This window comes from Anolis sagrei, chromosome 2 (assembly GCF_037176765.1).
Source record: "Anolis sagrei isolate rAnoSag1 chromosome 2, rAnoSag1.mat, whole genome shotgun sequence".
Classification (NCBI taxonomy): Eukaryota; Metazoa; Chordata; class Lepidosauria; order Squamata; family Dactyloidae; genus Anolis; species Anolis sagrei.
In genome coordinates this window covers 210,734,500-210,755,241 of record NC_090022.1, presented here as the reverse complement: position 1 = coordinate 210,755,241, position 20,742 = coordinate 210,734,500, and the positions used below count along the sequence as shown (strand labels likewise).

Below are 20,742 nucleotides of genomic sequence, written 5' to 3'. Positions count from 1 at the left end.
TTCTCACCCCGAAGGGGACTCAGGGTGGATCACAGTACACATACACGACAAACATTAAATGCTGCCTTATATAGACAATACACAGACAGACAGAACAGAAGGAGGTGCCATTGAAGGTTGGGGGGTGCTGTTGCTCTATCCTCTATGACGAAGAGGCCTCAGGAGTTCCTCTTTCCTTTTGGTTGCCCAGCATTTTCTGGTCTTCTTTCTTTATGGCGTCATAAAACACCTCCCCCACTTTTAGCGGTACCTAATTTTTCTAATCATAGCTAAAGCTGTTTTCGAATTGCTTAAGTAAACAATGAGCTAGGCTGACAGTTGGCAGTTCACATGAACTCAGGGCTTCAAACTTGCAACCTTTTGGTTGATAGATCTTATAATTGCTAATGATTTACCAGCTACACTAAACTGCCGGCCCCTTTGCTCACCTCCTAAGGATGGATCTACCATGTGACTGTTCTCACAGCAGTCTTAAATTTTGAAGGTGGTGGCAGCATTTTTAACCCATGAACATTCAAAAATATGAAGGGGGGTGCCAAAATGTATTCAAGAGAAGCTTGCCAGTGCCTGAGGCTAAGATTAGCTGACTTGCCTAACTTTCCATGGGACTCCTGAAAGCCTAGTCCAATTCTGTCTGTCTCATATGGTTGAAGTGTTGAACTAGGCTTCTGGTTAATCAAGATTTAAATTTTGGCTAAGTTGTGGGAGCCCACTAGGGACCTTATCACATGGAGGCCAAGAAGCCGGGGGACATTGTGGAAACTATGGGGCAGCATAAGTCTTCATCCCCTTACAGTCAGTGGTCATGGGATCCCATCCCACAACATTTCCGTGTTGTCCCCGACTTCCTCCCACTTCCTCCCTGGTTTCTTGTATGAAGAGTTGGATGTACCCCGACTCCTCTGGGCTCCGCTTCTCAGCACTGCAAGCACAGAGTCCTGCATCATCTGATGGCCTCCAGTGGACTACATGCCAGCAGCATGTTGGCAGTGCCGAGAAGCGATGAAAAACATCAGTGTGACAAGGTAGTAGGTGTATATGTGTGTATAGATAGATAATTAGATTAGATTAGATAGGATAGACAGATAGAGATATATGTATATATGAGATGAGAGAGATGGTGTAGTATAAGCAATTAGTGATCACGTAGGGGGCCCTTTATAAATTGGTGATATCTTTCGGTTTGGACTTTTCAAGCACCACTTTCTGCATTCTTATTGATGGGATGCCCATGTGTGAACATTAGACCCGGTCTCACTTTTGCTGTTTCTATTAACACTATCATCATAATCTCTGTTTCCCCTTTTTCTTTTCATTTAAAAAGTACCCCAAAACTACACCCAAACAATTGAAATCAGGACTTTATTTCAGATGCCTTTATTTATGCAGACAGAAGAATATAAGCAAGTCAACAATCTGATAAATAATATGTAATTTTTCTTAATATAAAATAATATATTAAATATATATATAAATATTTTATTATTAAAATAAATAACATTTTAGAAAGTAACAGTTAGTCTTCTGGTAAACATTTGCCAAATGTAAGCACGACTTAGCTGTAACCTATTTTCCAATGTAGTTGTTTCAGAAACACCCGCAATTTCTGTTTCTATTTGCCATCTGCCATTCTCTCTCGCACATGCAATTTACCTTTACACCTTAAAACAGGTGTTTAAACATAGTGCATTCTACTTTTGTCCACTGGCCTTCAGATACTTTGTATCTAACGATGGCCCTTCCTTTATGTCTGTAGTGAAATGCTGATTTCAGAGAGTTTGCGAAATCCACCTTTGAATCAATATCTCGTGAGCTTGTGTGAGATGTTCCTTCCTCTCAGGAAACAGTGAGAGGCCTGCAATGAAGTCAGTCTTGCCAAAACTGATGGATTTTCCTTTTTTTTAATGTTTTCTATATGAGTAGCATACATGTACAATAATCCTAAATCTTCCAATGAGCAAGCATTTGATTTTGAAATATCTCCACATGGAAATGCAGGCAGATAAGAAGAATGTCACTGACAAGTTTAAAAGTGCAAATTTCAACTCCAATTTCTTTGATTTGGTTACGCCAGAGAAAGCAGATGATTATAGCAGTCTAAGACACAATCTGTTGTTTTTCATGTGGTCCAAGGTCTTCTTGAATACCAGCTGAAATAGAAAAAAAAGTAATCATTACTTTATAGATAGACAGATAGATATTACAATCGTAGTAGTTATACCTTCAGCCTGAATTTTGCTGTGCACTTTATATTGGCTGGACTGAGACCTTGAAAAAAAACCCCAAGCTTCTGGACTACACAGTCTCTTGTTCAACATGGCTTCTGGCTTGCTAGCTGGTGAGTTCCATGGTCCATCATAAAAAGTAACTTTTCCAGGCTCTGCTAAAATCATATACCCTCCAGCTGTCCAAGCTTCAAAGATCAGAGAAACTGCAAGAGCTACAGTATTTGCTAAAATCTGTTAGCTACAATATTTCAAAGCACTCAGATTTCCGTCCTTCTCCACCTCCGAAGAGGGAATTAGGACGGCTACCAACAGGCACTATTCAATGCCGCACAATAAATAACATAATGTAAAATACACATAGCATACATTAAAACTATTATAAATATACATTAAAAACAGTTCGCCGTTCCAAGTCATCATCCAATCAATCAATTGCCGTCCACTAAAAACATAATCTACCCAATAAACATTCTGCAAATGCTTGATCCCACAACCAGGATTTGAGCTTCTTCCAGAAGAGCAGGGCCTCCCCAGACAATCTTAAGGCCCTTGGAGGTTCATAGAGGGATATATGTTCAGACAGGTAAGCTGGAAATGGAATCCTATTGCTATGCTTTAATATTGGATTTGACTTTTGCACAGTCAGTTGAACAATAATTTTCATCATATAATTACTTTTTAAAAAGCAAGTTAGATAATTACTGAAAATAATATCAGACTTTATAAAACAATCAAAAACAAATTTTCTTTGGATACAAATCACCTACCTTATGTTTCAAGTATTTTCATGAGTTTATTAAGAACAATGGGGTAGATCACCAAAAGCTCATATCCCACTGTCTTCCAGGCACAAAAACTGTACTGCCTGCCACTGAGGAACGTATGGAGTTTCCTGAAGTATATCTTCAGTGATAGCTTCACACGGACATCTTTAAAAGCTGCCTGCTTTCCCATCTGGACAGTAGAACATCTTTGCCACTGCATGTGTTGTTGGTCAAGGGCCCTTGGGAGAAGATCCATGGCCTTCCCATTCCATTGTGCTTGGGTGAAGTTAAGCTCAAATACTATCTGCATTTGTTGAAGGATAATTCCTATGGCCATCTTTGCATCCTCTTGGTTGCATTTGAAGATTTTGGCCCTGGGGAAGCCAAAGTCTGGGTCCTCAGGGCACTCCTGGGGTGACTGCTGCCCTGCCATTGACTTCAGAAGCCCCAAGGTTTCCCCAATCTCCTTTTTCTGGTATTTCACAATTTGACCACAATCCAATGTTGCAATTTCAGATGCAAGCAAAAGCCAGAGGCCAATCATATGCAGAACCCTGAGAGCCATTTGCTTCTCCTCTGCTGGCCTGTATAGACAGGTTCAAAGCCTCCAGCTTCTTTGGAGTCCCCTCCAGATATGCTCTGGAACCATTTCTCTGAGTCCATTTATTGAGAGCTACCAGGGAACTTTCCTTACATCAGTCAGCATCTCTTTACTGTGGTTTTCATTTTTTTAAGTTTCAGTTTTAAAGCATCAGGTACTTTTGTCTAATTGGGGTTACTTTTCCTCTCCCTCCAAAAGACGAGAGCCCTCAAAAGACTAGATCTGTATTATATGACATTTCTATCCAAAGTGCACCTTGTTGAGAATGCCTTGTTTTTCAATATTTCCTGCTGAGAAAATGTTGTTACTGTTTTCTCACTGTGGACAGGAACTTTGTTTTACTAGTTTGAGTCATTTGAAGGCTACCCCAACCTGTTGATTACCATCAGGAATAAAGTCAAACGGAAGAAGTCAATTATTTTCCTGTGTGTCCTTCATTCCTCCCTGCTTCCCTTGCCATCCAAAGATTTCCATACTTCCAGACTAGAAAGGCACCTGGGGGTGGGAGGGTAATGTACTATGGAAAGTACTTTTTTTAATGAGAGTGTTAAGCCTCACATCAAAGCATGTATCTCATCCTATTCCCTTTCTGAACACTAAGGCTCCTTTCACACAGCTGAATAAAATCTCACACAATCTGCTTTGAACTGGGATATATTGCACTGTGGACTCAGATAAACCAGTTCAAAGCAGATACTGTGGATTATTCTGCCTTGATATTCTGGGCTATATGGCCGTGTGGAAAGGCCCTTAGCGTGTGCACACACATACACCCTAAGCAGGGCAGCATTAAGGATTGTGGCAGTAGTATATATTTATTTACTGATGTTGTTTACATCCCACTTTTTTCCTTGCAAAGGAACCAAAGGAGGTTACATTCAGTTAAAACATGACACAGCTCTCTCTCTCTCTCTCTCTCTCTCTCTCTCTCTCTCTCTCTCTCCCTCCCTCCCTCCCTGCCTTGTGTGTGTGTGTGTGTGTGTGTGAAAATTAAGAAAACAGTTAACCAAAAATTCTACTAAAATGGTTTAAAGCAGGGCTCCTCAAACTTTTAAAGCAGAGGGCCAGTTCACTATCCCTCAGACTGTTGGCGGGCTGGACTACATTTTGAGAAAAACATTGACAAATTCCTATGCACACTGCAGATATATTATTTGTACTGCAAAAAACATGAAAGAACAATACAGTATTTAAAATGATGAACAATTTTAATCAACATAAGCTTACCAGTATTTCAATAGGAATGGTGGGCCTGCTCTTGGCTGATCAGATAGTCAAGTTAATTCAGATTGTGTGTGACTTGAAGTTGTTTCAGACTTAGGGTAACTCTAAATCTAAAGTTTAAACCAGGGGACGAGTAAATGACCTTGGAGGGCCACATCCAGCCTGCGGGCCTTAGTTTGAGAACCCCTGGTTTAAAGCATATTTAAAACAATAAAGGCAGGGCCCATTAAATATTCCTTCTGCCTTATAAACTACAATTGAACCTCCATGTTTGCAGCTTTCATAATCATGGTTTTGATCATTTACATGCTTGTACCACTGTGCCTGCCTCCTCAAGTTGGGGTGGCTATGTGAATGTACAGAGAGCAGTCCCATCCTCAGGAACTGGGCATGCCACATGTGTCTGTTTGACGCAGCACCTTCCTTTCTCTGCCTGCTTGAAACAGACCCATATGACACACAAGAAGAAGAAGAGGAGCAAGCCTTGAGTCCCATGCCATTGCGCTGTAGGTCCCACCTTCTCCTCATTCTGTGTGCCATTTGTGTCTGTCTCTCCTGGGCAAAGAAGGTCAGGCACTGGGTGACACAAGAGGCATACATGAAGAAGGGGAGCTGGAATCTGCAAGTTTGTGGGGTTGCCAGGATCCACAGGTAAGTGGTGATGGCAGCATGTGGGAACTGCTCTTTCCCTGGACATGTAGCTCCCCTCCCCAGAGACTGCAGCAGTGGCATCTTATCTCCCCCTCCAGAGATATCTGTGGGTTTTCCATTTTTGCAAAGGGGGAATGTGCCCCAACCTTCATGAAAAGGGAACATTGACTATATAAGCCAAAAACTTGGCTAAATAGGATTGTCAGCAGAAAGAGATTTGACACAAAGAAAAAAATAAATAAAAGGTGCTATATATATATGAAAACACAATGCTAAAACTAATAAACTAATAGTAAAACACATTAAACTAAAACACTGACACTGTCACCCCATCCAAACTGCAATCAACAGAAAAAACATATATAATTTTACCATTAGAAATCCAACTAATTGGCTCCTCCAAGAATTACTAGTTACCATAACCAGAGATTATTGTGCCATTAGAATCCGTATTGCTCAAAGTCCAAGTTATTGGAATACAGACAGACTTTCTTTCCTACTGATTCTATATCAATGGATTCAATAATTCACAACTTGAAAATATCCCAGCTCCACAATCCAAAGAGCAAATTTTCAACTTGCCATTTTACATAAGGGACACCATATTATTGTGCCATTGTATATAATGGGACTTGAGCATCCACAGATTTTGATATCCATGGGGATCCGGAATCTAAATCCCAGCAGATACTAAAGGCCCACTATACTATTTACATTCATGGAGGACATTGCACTGTAATTCTATTTTAAAAAACGGGACTTCACCATCATGAATCATCTTGCTTACTAACACAAATGGGTTCAATTGGTGCAATTGCCTTGCAGTGGCTAGAAATCTATTGCTGAAAGGGAGGGGGCAGGAGTAGGATGCTTTCCTTGTCACTTCTGGAATAGTTCTGTTTTTCTGAGTATCTTGCAGCTTTGAGGCTTGCACATTTAATTAAATTAACCATACTATAGATGGAGGGCATATCACCACTAGCAGAAGATAAAGATCACCAGTGGCTCCATGTCTGCTTTCGAGGGGAGTACAGTACAGCTGTATGACATTGGAGTATCATCTCACAGCTAATCATGGTGTACTTTGGCACTGTCTCACTGCAGTTGGGGAGTGAGGAGAAAGGAACAGCCATTCCCCTCCCATACCTTTAAACATTTCACAGGTGAAAACTGGGGGTGGTTCCAGACAGCCCTTTATCCCAGGGTCCTGGGAGGACTGTCTACACCCACCCCAGAAAGTACACGCTTTCTGAGCTGGTGTCCAGATGCTCTCATGGGACTGTCCTGTGAGAACATCTGGAGGCTCACTCCCCTCTCCCACAGCCTCCAAACCCCTTTGAAAAGTAAGGAAAACTTACCTGGCCCCCAGTAGACTGTAGCCAGAGCTCTCCTGGAGGGGGATGCACCAGGAGGGGGTAAATTTTCCTTACTTTACAAAGGGGTTTGGGGGCTGGGGGTAGGGATTCCCATAGTTTTCTGGACTAATTTTGTCCAGAAAACTGTAGGAATGGTATCTGGACTGCAGTATTCTGCAGTCCAGATTCGGAAAGGCATGGAATAAACCCACTATCTAATTAATTTGCTACAAATCAGGGTTTTCCTGGTTTGTGGCAAATTAATTTGGATTGTCCAGGACATCATCTGGACAGCCCCTTCTTTATTGCAAGAGTTACTGCAATAAAGGGGCTATCTGAATGCACCCTGGGAGTGTGGTTCGTATGACAAAAGTTATCAACAACAAGCTGGGAGAGACCATAGCAGTTTGATTTCACGTGAGCCTACAGGGAAGGGCATGATTCCACTCTCTCCTCCCCCTCTATTACAGGGGTCCACAAACTTTTTAAACAGAGGGCCAGGTCATAGTGCCTCAAACTGTTGGAGGGCCGGATTATAATTTGAAAAAAAAAAAGAATGAATTCCTATGCACAGTGCACATATCTTATTTGTAGTGCAAAATTAAAATGAAGAACAATTTTAACAAATCTAAACTTATTAGTATTTCATTGGGAAGTGTGGGCCTGCTTTTGACTAATGAGATAGGATTGTTGTTGTTGTGTGCTTTCAAGTCATTTCAGACTTAGGTTGACCCTGAGCGAGGGCCAGGTAAATGACTTTGGAGGGCTGTATTCGGCCCCCGGGCCTTAGTTTGAGGACCCCTGCTCTATTAGGAATAGTCCTAGTTAATAATTTGGCATCCATTTTTCCCCCAAATGCATGTTAAATTTCTCTCTCCTCCTCCCATTTTCCCTCTTTTTCCTCAGTTAAATTCAGTTTCTACAAGTGCAAAAGTAGTTTGAGTTCATTGGGAGGAAAAGAGCAGGGCTGAAATCTTGTCCTTCCTGGTAGGCTCAGGCAAAAGCAAACCGCTGCAGTTGTGTGCTTTCCCTTATTCATAACCTTTGCATCTTGACCACACTCCATGCTGTATAAATACATTAATAAGACATATCATTCCAAATCCCTGAAATTCAGTTATCAGCTATTGTAGTTGTGGGGGGTTTTGCACACTATTTGTTAAAAAAAATGATAATTTATTTTGTTTTCACAATTTTATGACATAAAGGTATAGGAACAAAGAAAAGGAAAAATAGGAGATAGTACAAAATATGATATGTTGGTCACAGAGTTTTGAGACTGAATTAATTCTATACATGAGTCTGTTGTATTACCATGGGTGTGAAAAGTAGGAAAGTTATTGTACATATTCTTTAACATATATATTATACATATTCTTTATATGCACAATATTTCTTTGTGAATTGTATCATGTACTTTTGGAATTCTTTTGTCTTAATTTTGGAGAGGTAAGTGGTTCATCCAGTTTTGTGTGCTCTGTTTTCTCTTGTCAGTTTCACTTTCCTGTCCTCATACAGCCTTGTCTCCTGGGTGATTCACGTGAATTTTAAGGGAGTGGATTAAAAAAAGAAATCTGAAAAGAAGAAATATTTTACTGAGTCTGTAATGGAGCCAGAAAAAAAATGAATAAAACAGAAAAGCCTTTCCACTTTGATTTAGGCATGGTGTATCCCACACCAGTCTATACATTTGGAAATATTTCTGAATTGAGATTTGATTTTGTCTTTTGAGAAATAAGTGAATAAGCATATATACAGATGAACTGGGGAAAATACTATTGCTAGATAACGCAGCTGGGGCTTGTCCACACTTTCAGAAAAATGGCAGACTCATCACACCAAATGGAAGGCTGGCATAATGCACAGTGACTTCCAGCGGGTATTGCATTTTGTGTGTGTGTGGGTGTTTTAAACTGATTTACCCTGCTTTGTGCAAAGTCAGGGGGGACATTGGCATTTGATAGAAACTCCTGAGTATCTTGCAGCTTTGTGATGGCCAGGACCTGATCTGGTCCTGACCAATTCACTTCCTAGACTGGATACTTGCATCATCACAGAGTATCGTTGGCTCAGGGGAAGGGAATGGGTTTTGTCCATGTCATTGCTGCTGCTTCTAGTTGGCAATGGAGGTCCAACTGAACTCCTGGCTGTCATGAAGCCCTCTGCTGACATCAGAATAGGATCCCCATGTGACAAGCAAGAAGGAGGGGGGCGATCTCCCCTCCTCCTTCTCAGTTGTGCAGGCTCCCCATTTTTGCATTGGCAGAGGTGCCTTTGTGACTTGGAAAAAGGAGATATCAGCTGGTCTAGCAACACCTCTCCTGATAGCAGAACAGGGAGCCTATGTGATAGAGGACTTCATCCCACGGTACCTTGGAAAGTGTCTCTATACACTTAAAATAGGGAGACCATCAGATAACACAAGATCATTCCTTGGGTTCCCCATTTGAGCCTGTGGAAACACAAGGATTTTAAAGCCGCTAGAGAATCTGAATAGAGATAGTTTAAAATGGCAAAACTTAGGTGTGATGGGAATTGCCCCCCCCCCCCCCCCCAGCCGAGTTCTTTCTGTTTTGTGATGTTATAATGTCATCAGAGGCACTTGAGATGGCCAGGAGCTTGGATGGACTTCTGTGGTTGGCAGTAACACAGAACAGCTGAAATGCAAACTACTCCAGTGCAGCAAGGATGCCTCCAGGCTGTGTAACCAACTGACTCTGATACAAAGCAATCACAATGGCTTCTGTGTCAGAGTTTATTATTATTTCATTTATTTATTTACTTTACTTATATAACGCTGTTCTCAGCCCGAAGGCGACTCACGGCGGTTCACAACAAATAAGAACAGCAAAAATTCAATGCTACAGTGTAAAAAACAGTTAACAACCTAACACAATACACAATTAATAAACAATTACTACAATAACCATTCACTATCGTCAACAAAAACATAATCCAGATTCGTCATCCATTGTTGGGTAGGAATGGGGATGCCTTCGTACAGTTAAAACCTGTGCACCAGCTGCAACTGTACCTCGAAAAGCCTGACTTGGCCACGGTGATACGTGCCTTAGTTACATCCAGAATTGACTACTGTAATGCACTCTATATGGAGCTGCCTTTGAAGACTGTTTGGAAATGGCAGTTAGTGCAAAGGTTGGCTGTCAGATTACTAACTGGGGCTAACTATAGGAAACATACTATGCCCCTACAAAAACAGCTCCACTGGCTTCCAACAAGTTTCTGGGCTCAAGATGCACAATGCACCATATGCTTTGAGTCCAACCTATCTTTGAGACTGCATTTCTTTCTATGAACCGGTATGTGCTTTGAGATTAGCAGGAGAGGCCCTTCCTTCAGACCTACCACCGTCTCAAGAGCAGTTGGTGGGGATGAAAGAGAGGTCCTTCTTTGTGGTGTCTCCCTAGTGCTGGAATACCCTTCTAAAAGAGATTAGGTTAGCCCCTACCCTTGAATCCTTCTGATCCAGCCTAAAAACATGGATTTTAAAAGCAGGATTTTGACCTTGAGCAGGCTGAAATGGGCCGATATGAGGTTGACACTTTAGTTGTGAATGGATGGCAGCTAGTTTTAACTACAGATGGTCTGCGTTTTTAAAATTGTGTTATTTTATCTTTAAATGTGTTGACAGTGGTTGTTTCATAATTTTTATGTGATATTATTTTATACTCATGTATCTTTTTTTATGCTGCACTTGGAGTGCCTTGTAAGCTGCCCTGAGTCTCTTTTGGGAGATGGTGACAGGATATAGATGATGATGATGATGATGATTATTCCAGAATCTTGCAGCAATGTCATAGGATTTTGGATGCTGCAGTCTAAGAAGAAACTGTTTTAGAACAGTGATTGGAATGACAGCTGTCACATTTCTTTAGCATGGCTATGTTAGCTGACTCTTCTGAGAGCAGAAATCCACATGATCTGGAGTGTCGGAGGATCCCTACTTCTGGCCTATAGCAACGGTATTTCTTCTAAACCCAGCCCTCTGTTAAGTGCCATAAAAAAAAAACTCTTGAATGCTGTAAGATCAGGAGATTCCAATCAAAAGTGCAAGATATCTGGCAAAGAAAGACTATAATTAACAAGGGGGAAGTCTGCATTCATTCAGGCGTTCTTAATAGGAGCCAAAGGACATTCTTTTCAAGACAGCTCATTCAGAGTGGCTTCCAGAATATAGTCATCAATAATCTGGTAGAAGGCCTTAAACCTTAGAACCTTAAAGCCAAGTCAGATGCTACAGTTTCTGTTTACTTCCTCGTGGTTTCAGTTTTTGTTATTTTGTCAGTCTGTTCAGTTGTTTGTGGCTTAGCTGTTTTCTCTTTTATATTGTAATCACGGGCCGGCAGTGTGGAAATTCCACTGCTTGAGGGGATTCAACTTTGGGGGGCCTTTTTGTTTTTCACTGAAAACAAAATCAAAGCACATTTCTAAAATGGATAGAAGGATAAAGCAAACTCTGAAATGCGAATTGTTCCTCTAGTCCACCATCAAAAAGATGCGTTCCAGAATGGCTTCTGTATGTGAAATGTTCCTTTAACTTGGTATTATTTTATTTCAAGCATTTCTACCCTTCTCAACCCCCGAAGGGGGACTCAGGGCGGCTTACAAAAGGCACAATTTGATGCCAGCAATACACATAGTAAGATAAAATACATAGCAGCAACAATTATAAAACAATTAAAACAATCCAGTTATACAGTACAACTAATAAAAACCAATCTAGTGATCAACGTTCGCAGACTTTGGGCAAAAGATGGCTATCATACCTGTTATACATTTTCTCTTCTTTATACTAAACATACCGAGCTCTCGCCATTGTTTCCTGTAGGGCTTCATTTTCAGCTCCTTTATAGAATCATAGAATTATAGAGTTGGAAGAGGTAACATGGGCCGTCTAGTCCAACCCTCTGGCATGCACAAAGTGATATAACTTGTCAACATTTTTCTGAAACTGTTGTGCACAGAACTCAGCAAAGTCTTATCTATTTGCTGTTGCCTAGAAGAACTAGGCCTGTGTAAACAATAAAAAAGTTTCAATACTAATTATTAATTTGGGGGGGGGGGTCATTTCTAAAGTGTTTCTAAAATATTGTTAGGGGTCTTTATCATAACTATAATGATATAATGAAAAATTTGTTACTTTTTCATTAAGTAATTGCACTGAGGAAGAGGCTCTGGGAATCCTTTCTCCCTTATTTTAGAGCAATTGGGATGAAACTTGCTGCAGTGGTAGAACACATTTACCACTGTTACCCCCCCCCCCCAAAGTTTCAAAACATTTCACATATCTACTGATTTTGGGGAATTTTAAACAGTTTTTATGAACAACATAAAAAAACTCCTTAAAAAGCTATCCCCTTGAATTTCTATTTTCAATAATATAACATAACCAGGGCATCATCCTCCCCCTCAAGTTTCAAAAAGATTTGCACAGCCAATGATTTTTAGGGAATTTTAACCAAAATAAACGTAACAGTTCTATTTCACTGGAAGACCACAGAGGCCATCCAGTCCAACCCCATTCTGCCAGGCAAGAAAAGTAGTCAAAGCACCTCCAACTCATGCCCTTCCATGCTTTGAAATAATAACAACAACAACAACAACAACAATAATAATAATAATCAGAAACCTACTAGGTAAACTTTGGAGTTACTGCCTCTCAACTTTGCCTACTCCCAGCAATCCCCTTTTATCTCAAATCCCCTTTAGAGAATGAAAACAGGTTTTCCCCCACCAAAACCTTCAGGGAGGAGGACGAGGACGATGAAGCACAAGGTGACTTTAATGTGGACAGCCCTGGCATTCTGAAGCAAAGAGAATTCTGGGAAATGTAGTTTGGGAAGCCGAGGACCCCTGTGGCAGAGAATTCAAAAAGCCCCACCCTAAACTACCTTTCCCAGAATTCTACTCACTTCAGAAAGCCCAGGCTGCCCTCATTAAAGCCTCAGTGTGATGGTCTCTGTCTGTCTCTCTCTGGAGGGGCTTCTTCTGTGCCTGTCCATCCAGCCAGGTATCCCTCCCGCCTGGGCCTCCCTTGCCACCCCCTTTGAGGAAAGAGTCCCAGGGCCCTTTGGGGGAGCCAAACCCCATCCCTTTTGGCGGAGAAGTGGCACCCACAACAAAGACCTGGGCCCACTTATGAGACTTACATAACTTTTCCGGAAACTCATAGGTCAGTGTTTTGAATTTTAATTTTCCCCCACGTTTCTTAATATTGCATTGTATGTACAAATTTTACAAGATAGATTCAACATTCAAGGCACAAATTACTTTTTTTCACAGTCCTAATAAGAGCATTTAACAAAACCTAGTCCAGTCAAGAACTTTGTAACCCACCCCAGTTCGTTCCTTTCAAGATGATGAACTGTTACTGAGCACTCTTTTGGTGTAGTTTATGAAACACATAAAAACCAGTTTAATAGGATCATAAATTAGTTATCTTTTATAAGCTTGTCGGCAAGAATATCAGGGAGGGTATTTTCAGAAGCCTTGCTGAAACCAAGATATGCTAATCTGCAGAATTTCCTTTTAACTCATTTAAAAAAATAAAGGAAAGAGGAAAGATTAGTATGAGATTACTTGTATTGCAAAGCACATGCTGTGAGATGACTTACTGTATATTGAGAAACACATTAGATTGTAGTATTCATAGCTTTCATTGTCCAATATGTTAATCAACTATGATTTTGATTCTAACCTAACAAGGGACAAGATTACTCTTCTTACAGTGTAACTTTTTAGTTACTTTTTTAACCTTCTTGTTACAGAGTTGATATAACTCATGGCCCTGGGCATTTGATATACTCTTCTTGGCATGCAGTTTTAGGATGACTGTTGTTGCATGAGCGTTGAGGTGTATATTAGCAGCTCCTACCGAATGATTAGAAATGCCCCTGACCTCACAAAATTTTATCAAACTCACTTCAAACCAGTTTGCAAGGGGCTGTTAGGCTGCTTTTTCTATATATGGCGGACTCCTGTTTTAGGCTGCAGAAAGCACTTCTTCTAGTGTGGCAGTAGTGCAATAAGTAAAAAATGCTGCTGTAATAAGATTGGGAGATAAAATATTGTTGTGGGTATGCTGTAGCCATTGCTTTCCTTCACTTTCCTGTCCTCAAGCTACTGACCATTCATTTCAGGTGAGCAGTCAGAAAACCTCCAAAGGCATAGCCTTAACTTACCACTTTTTCCTAGTTTTCTGCCTTTAAAAGAAAATCCAGGAAACAGTGCAGTTTCACAGGTAATCTCTGGCATGGATGTTGGATAAATATTTCCTGTATTTTAATGAGTTTCTGCTCCTGCAACCCAAAACTAAGTTTGGCATGCTTAAGTGCACATCAACCTGGCAGAATCCATTGAGGAAAAGGGTGAAAAGTGTAAAACTATTTTATTCATATTTAATGTGTTTGGAAATACAATTCTTGTGCACACAGAAAATCTGAAAGCAATTTATTCACTCAGGGACAAAGCCATTGAATGGCCGACTTTCATGAGAATGACTCAAACCTTTGCACAATTCTTCCACTTGTTGGGAGGAATTACATCAAGATGCTGTGCTAAACTGAAAGTGTGACTAGCTTTTTTGACAGCATTTCAGCCAGATCGTGCAGTTCTCTATGAGATGGGTTTGCAATGTCAGAACCCCTTTTTAGGACCTCATGTGATAATATCCTGAGTGATGTTAGAACATAGCATAAGATGACTTGGAAAATATAGAATTGGCTGAGAGGTAATCAATGCTGTAATAGGTACATAGTGTGGACAGGGAGGGATACTGATTTGCATAGCATAGAGACAGCAGTTCCTGACTGAGTTTTATTTTAGCCTATAGATTTTTTATATAAAAAAAAACTGCCTCTCTTGTGTCTTATTAACTTTAATTGGCATAACCCTATTATCCAACTGTGCCAATTTGACCGGGATAGTCCAAATTAATCCACCTTTAAAATATCCCAGTTTCATATTCTTCTCCCATTTTCTGTTTTCAGCTTTCCCCAATCACTGTGAATAAACAAAGCTCAAAATATGAAGAGTAGCTTGCCCTCAATTAACTCAGCAGAAAAGAGAGGAAGCGGACATAATCTTGCCTTTTCCAGCAGATTCAGGCAAAAGCAAAGCTCTGCAGCCTTTGTTAGCGTCACCATTAAGAGTCCAGAAGGTAAGAGCTTTGAGACCAGCATTCCTGCTGCTGCCTTCTGGCCTACAAAAACTACAAGAACTTCTGCCAAGCTAGCCTTACCTACACACTGGAAGTGGCTCCCTACAGCTGCTGTGGCTTCCACTTCAGGGCAGCTGCAGTTGGGGGTGGGGTCATTGGACCCTTTAAGAGCCTGCTGTGCTCAGTGGCAGAAACAGTCCAGAAGGTAAGAGCTTCGACATCAGCATTCCTACTTCCTGCCTTTTAATTGTTTTGTAACCCATCTCTAGCCACAAACAGAGGCAGGTAAATAATAATAATAATAATAATAATAATAATAATAATAGGTATTATTATTATTATTATTATTATTATTCATTAATAACCTTTATCATCTTGATCACACTCCAATGTTGCTTGGCTAGATGTGTCCTGGATTCTATCTGTAAAATGTTAATAGGTATGCATAACAGTAAAAACATGTCATTGGATATTAATGTTAGGATTGCCCAAGTGGTTATGTTTCCATTTTCTAGTTATGGTTGTGAAAACTGGACAATGAGGAAGGCTGATAAAAAGACAATAAATTCATTTGGAATGTGATATTGGGGAAGAGTTCTATGGATATACGGACTGCTAAAAAGACAAGTACGTTCTAGATCAAATTAAGCTTGAGCTCACCGTAGAATCGAAGCTGACTAAATTGAGACTGTCATACTTTCATTATATCATGAGAATATATGATTCAGTGGAAAAGACATGATTCACTAGAAAAGACAGAAGACAGTATGAAAAGAGAAGGACAGCAAAACAGACGTAGTGACTCAATCAAGGAAGTATGGTGCTGAGTCTGCAAGATCTGAGTAAGACTGTTGATGATAGGGTGTCTTGGAGGTTTCTAATTGATAGGATTACCATAAGATTAAGTCATCCCGACAGCAGTTAACAATAATAGTGCATGTAACTTCTGAGTACTTCCTGATAGCCACTCTTCTTTTGTTTTCAATGTTTTTTTACCACCCCATCCATCATCTGCTATTTTTAAAAAAGAGGCAACAAAAATTCACTGTGCACTCTGGATAAAGACTGTTATCAGTAAGGAGAAGCCACTCAAGGTTGCATTACCTACAAGAACCGAAAGGGCAAGAGACTGGAGAACAAAATGTTAAGCAGCATAATGCTGTGGTATAGAAATGGGACCAAAAGCACATATGTACGATATGTATGTATACATTTTCTTCATTTTTAAGATTTGGTGTTTTCTATTTGAAAGACATACTCTGTGCAACTATGGTTGAAGCTTAATATCTCAGGCTTAATGATTTCACTGGGGCCAGACTCTTGCGACTTCCTCCCGTCACATCTGAAGGAATCGTTCCTAGGCTTGAACTTGGGATAGTCCATACCTGGCCGCCTTATTGAAAGCTAATTTAGTCATCTGACCAATCAAAAGGCCAAAACACTATAAGGATATCGTAGGGTTGGTTGATGTTGGGCTCCAGCTGTTGTTGAGATGAATTGTGGGGTTCCTGTGTTCCTTGCAATGGCATCAGATAGGTCTAGTGCTACGTGAAGAATTCTTTGCCTGTGTTGACATCACTTAGGCCCCTTTCTGCACTGTCCTTATATCCCAGAATCTGATCCCAGATTATCTCTTTATCCCAGATTATATGGCAGTGAAGACTCATATATTCTAATTCAAAGCAGATAACCTTGGGATCAAAACAGTTGCAATCAAAACAGTGGCACAATTCTGCGAGGTATGTGGCTGATGGTTTCATTTTAGAGTGGACCTCATTTTGGAATATACAGTTTATGTGACTGGTATCTTTTTTGTCACATCTGAAATCTTCAGTTAAGTGATGCAGAAGGCTCCCACAATGCATATAATTTTTTTTCTTGTTTGGTTGGTCGTTGAAGGGCAAATACGGAGGACCTGCTATGGAAGCATGGGATCATAGTTTTACATAGTTTTTAACCACCTCTGCTAAAGAATGTTGGTGCCTCACTTACTGGATTCCATAGCAGTGAGCCATGGCAGTTAAATTGGTGTCAAACTGCATTAATGCTATAGTGTAGATTCAATCATTTGTTGAATAGTGAGTCAACACATAGGTAAATCTAATTGATCCAATGGTTCCATTCTAAGAATAGGATTTAGGCCCCTTCTACACTGCTATAAAAATCCAGATTATATGGCAGTTTAGGAGGGGCCATAGGCTCTCACTATAAGCTTTTCCCCAATCTTGGTGCTATTATAAGGAGCCCCCGGTGGCGCAGTGAGTTAAAGCACTTTGTCGACAGGACTGAAGACCGACAGGTCGCAGGTTCGAATCCGGGGAGAGGCGGATGAGCTCCCTCTATTAGCTCCAGCTCCTCATGCGGGGACATGAGAGAAGCCTCCCACAAGGATGATAAAACATCAAAAATCATCCAGGTGTCCCCTGGGCAACGTCCTTGCAGACGGCCAATTCTCTCACAACAGGAGCAGTTGCTCCTGACATGACCAAAAAAAAAAAAAAAAGGTGCTATTATATGCAGTATATAAAATATACAAAAATAATCCAAAGTGCCTGTACGAATTGAGACCACTGTTTTTAATAAAAACTTTTTAAAGTAAGTGAGTAGAGGCATAAAGTAATAACATTAAATATAAAGAAATAAACATATATGAATGATACAATAAATAAATAAATAAATAAGTTTGAATTGACCTGCAATATAAATACTACATTTTGCAAAATACGAATAACATCTGCATAGTGGTATCTCACTGGATTTTAAAATATTTTAAAATATATATTTTTCAAAATAGCTATATATTTTAACTGAAGCGAGATCACATAATTTAGTTATTTCCCCTTCTTTTTTGACAGTTTTTTAAAAAGTTTCCACCCCAAGACAGAACTTGCTGATAGGTGATATCGCCATCAATGGAAGAACAGTCACCAATTGAAATATCAGAGAATTTACAGGAAATGAAGAAAACGTTACAATAGCTTGGCAATTTCTTGGGTCCGCCTTCATTCCATTTTCTATTTTTCTTTTGTAGTCCATCTATTGTTGCCTTCCACAATTCAAAACTTCTGTAGATGTTGTCATATTCAACACAACTATTAGTAGAGGATTTGGCTATTTTCTTCAAGTTTCATTCATTCACAGTTGAACTTGTTTCATCAGAGACATCAGGCTGCAAAGGTGAAGAAAATCAGTTCGAATGGTTATTAATTTTCAGTATGGTATGTTTTGAATAAGGGCACTTTTAAATATAAATAACAAATATTTGTAGAGAATTGGTTAGATTTCATAATGGATGTTTGAAGGCATTTCCTAAATTTTAAATGAGAGTTTGAATGTATATACATTGTATTTCTGAAGACCTTTTTAAAGATGGACTGGAGTTAATATGCAGTTTTGTCCAATTTTATATAGCCAAAAATCAAGGCTTTATAAAGCCCTGATTAAAATGACCAACTTGTTTGCTGTTCCAATATTACCAAGGGAAGTATTTGGTCCACCTTCATTCACCTGAGAATCCAGAAATGTTAAAGGATTTGCCAAGAAAAATCATACACATGACATCTGCTGCTCATCCGAGCATGATGTCTTGCATTTTGGTTACAAGAAAACATTGAGGCAAATCTTTATACTTGCTAAGTTTTCAGTTGTGTTCAGAGCTATCATATATGAGCAATAAAAAAACCCCTTGATATGAAAAACAAAGATTTCTGTTGATTGACTATAGTTTAAAAAGTCACCGTTGTTTGTAAGTATAATGATAAGAAATACATAGTACCTTCATTTGGGATCATTTGGATTAGTTTATCAGTCCAGAGAAAACATTGCTTGACTTGCATTTGGACAATCTCCCAGGCGCACCGACTGTATCCTTTTTCTTTCAGGAGGTTGCTTAGGCTTCGGAAGTATTTTTTCATTTTCAGGCTGGTGAGCTGGATTCTCTGACTCCTTGGAGATGCACTCAGGCAACTCTTCAGGTTCTCACTTTGTTGATCCAGTCCAGCATGGAAAGCTCTCAAGGAATTCTCATCCCACGGCATTTCAGTGTTGTTCTGCTTGAAGATGTCACCTGTCTGTTGGAGGACTTCTTGGATGGCCACCTTGGCATTCTCCTCCTCAGATACATCAAGGTGTTTCAGATATGTTTTAGGAGAGAAATTGAAAACATCGTCGAAGCATTGTTGGGGAATGGTGGAAATCGTGGAATTCATCTTGCTGTTCAGAAGTTCCAGGTGGACCTGGTTGGCTTGCCGTAGCCTGCTGCGAAGTTGGCCACAGTTCTGAGATGAGACTTCAGTTATGAGGACCATGGCCAGGCCAACATGCAAAAGCCAGCCTTTCGAGATCATGATATAGGCAATGAATGGTTGTCTCTTCTGGAGTGTAGAATCTGAAAGATGGGGTCTCATGGAAGATGCCCTGGTGTGTGTTGCATTCTCCAGCCATGGCTTTGTATTTAAACACTTGGGTCTCCAGTTTCTGCTTTTGTGTTTCTGTTTATTGAAATTTCCCCTTACCCTCACAAGAATAGTTTCATTTTCCTCTTTTGTTTCCTCCTCATTTCTTTTCTCTTGACATACCAGTTTTTAAAATTCCTAGGCCAAAATAACTTTTTTGAAATCAAATCTCCAGACAAGAGGGATTACTGTATATACAGTAATCAAATCAAATCTCCGGACAAGAGGGATTACTGTATAAGCCAACCCAAATATAAGCCGAGGCACCTAATTTTACCACAAAAAACTGTGAAAATGGATTGACTCGAGTATTAGCCGAGAGTGGAAAATGCAGCAGCTACTGGTAAATTTCAAAATCAAAATAGATACCAATAAAATTACATTAATTAAGGCATCAGTAGGTTAGAAGTTTTTGAATTTTTACATGAAACTGCAATTTAATATAAGACTCCCCAACTCTGATTAAACCATGATTCTAACCTTCTTCAGTGTAAATGTGCTTACGTATCCTCCCAATAATAATAGAGTAAAATAAAACATGTAATAATAATAATAGTGTAAAATAATGGAAATATAATAACAGTAATAATAAAGTAAAATAACAAATGTAATAACAATATTGGAATAAAATAATAAATGTAATCATAATAACAATAATAAAGTATAAAATAAATGAAGTTATTATAGAGTAAAATAATAAATGTAATCATCATAATAATAAATAGAGTAAAATAAATGTAATCGTAATAATAATAATAATAATAATAATAATAATAATAATAATAATAATTACAGTGTAAAAATATAAATAACCTTGACTCGAGAATAAGCCCTGGGGGATTTTTTCAGCCTAAAAAAGGCTGTAAAACTAGGCTTATACTTGAGTATATACAGAATTTGTTTAAAGCATTTTTGTTATTTTTTGTTCAACAAAGAATCTGATTAAAGATCGCAGTGATTTTTGTGGATGGTTATAACTACCTTTATTTCAAACTTCTGCTTCATTGACTATTCTAAAGCCTTTGACTGTGTGGATTATAATAAATTGTGGCAAGTTCTTGGTGGGATGGGCATCCCAAGCCACCTTGTCTCTCTCCTGAGGAATCTGTACAAGGACCAAGTAGCAACAGTCAGAACTGACCACGGAACAACAGACTGGTTCAAGATTGGGAAAGGCGTACGGCAAGGCTGCATACTCTCACCCAACCTTTTTAACTTGTATGCAGAACACATCATGCGATGTGCAGGGCTTGATGAATACCAAGCTGGGGTGAAAATTGCTGGAA

The 20,742-nt window shown here is 39.6% G+C and overlaps 1 protein-coding gene across 1 annotated transcript; it reads right to left on the bottom strand.

The window, feature by feature from the left end:
- Positions 1 to 2,097: 2,097 nt before the first annotated feature.
- On the bottom strand, positions 2,098 to 19,348 carry LOC132765406 (interferon beta-like). Its single transcript, XM_060759696.2, has 2 exons — positions 18,778 to 19,348; positions 2,098 to 2,150 (listed from the first exon to the last, which is right to left on the bottom strand). Exons 1-2 carry the CDS (start codon positions 19,346 to 19,348, stop codon positions 2,098 to 2,100), a joined length of 624 nt encoding a protein of 207 aa, XP_060615679.2.
- Between the last annotated feature and the right edge of the window lie 1,394 nt (positions 19,349 to 20,742).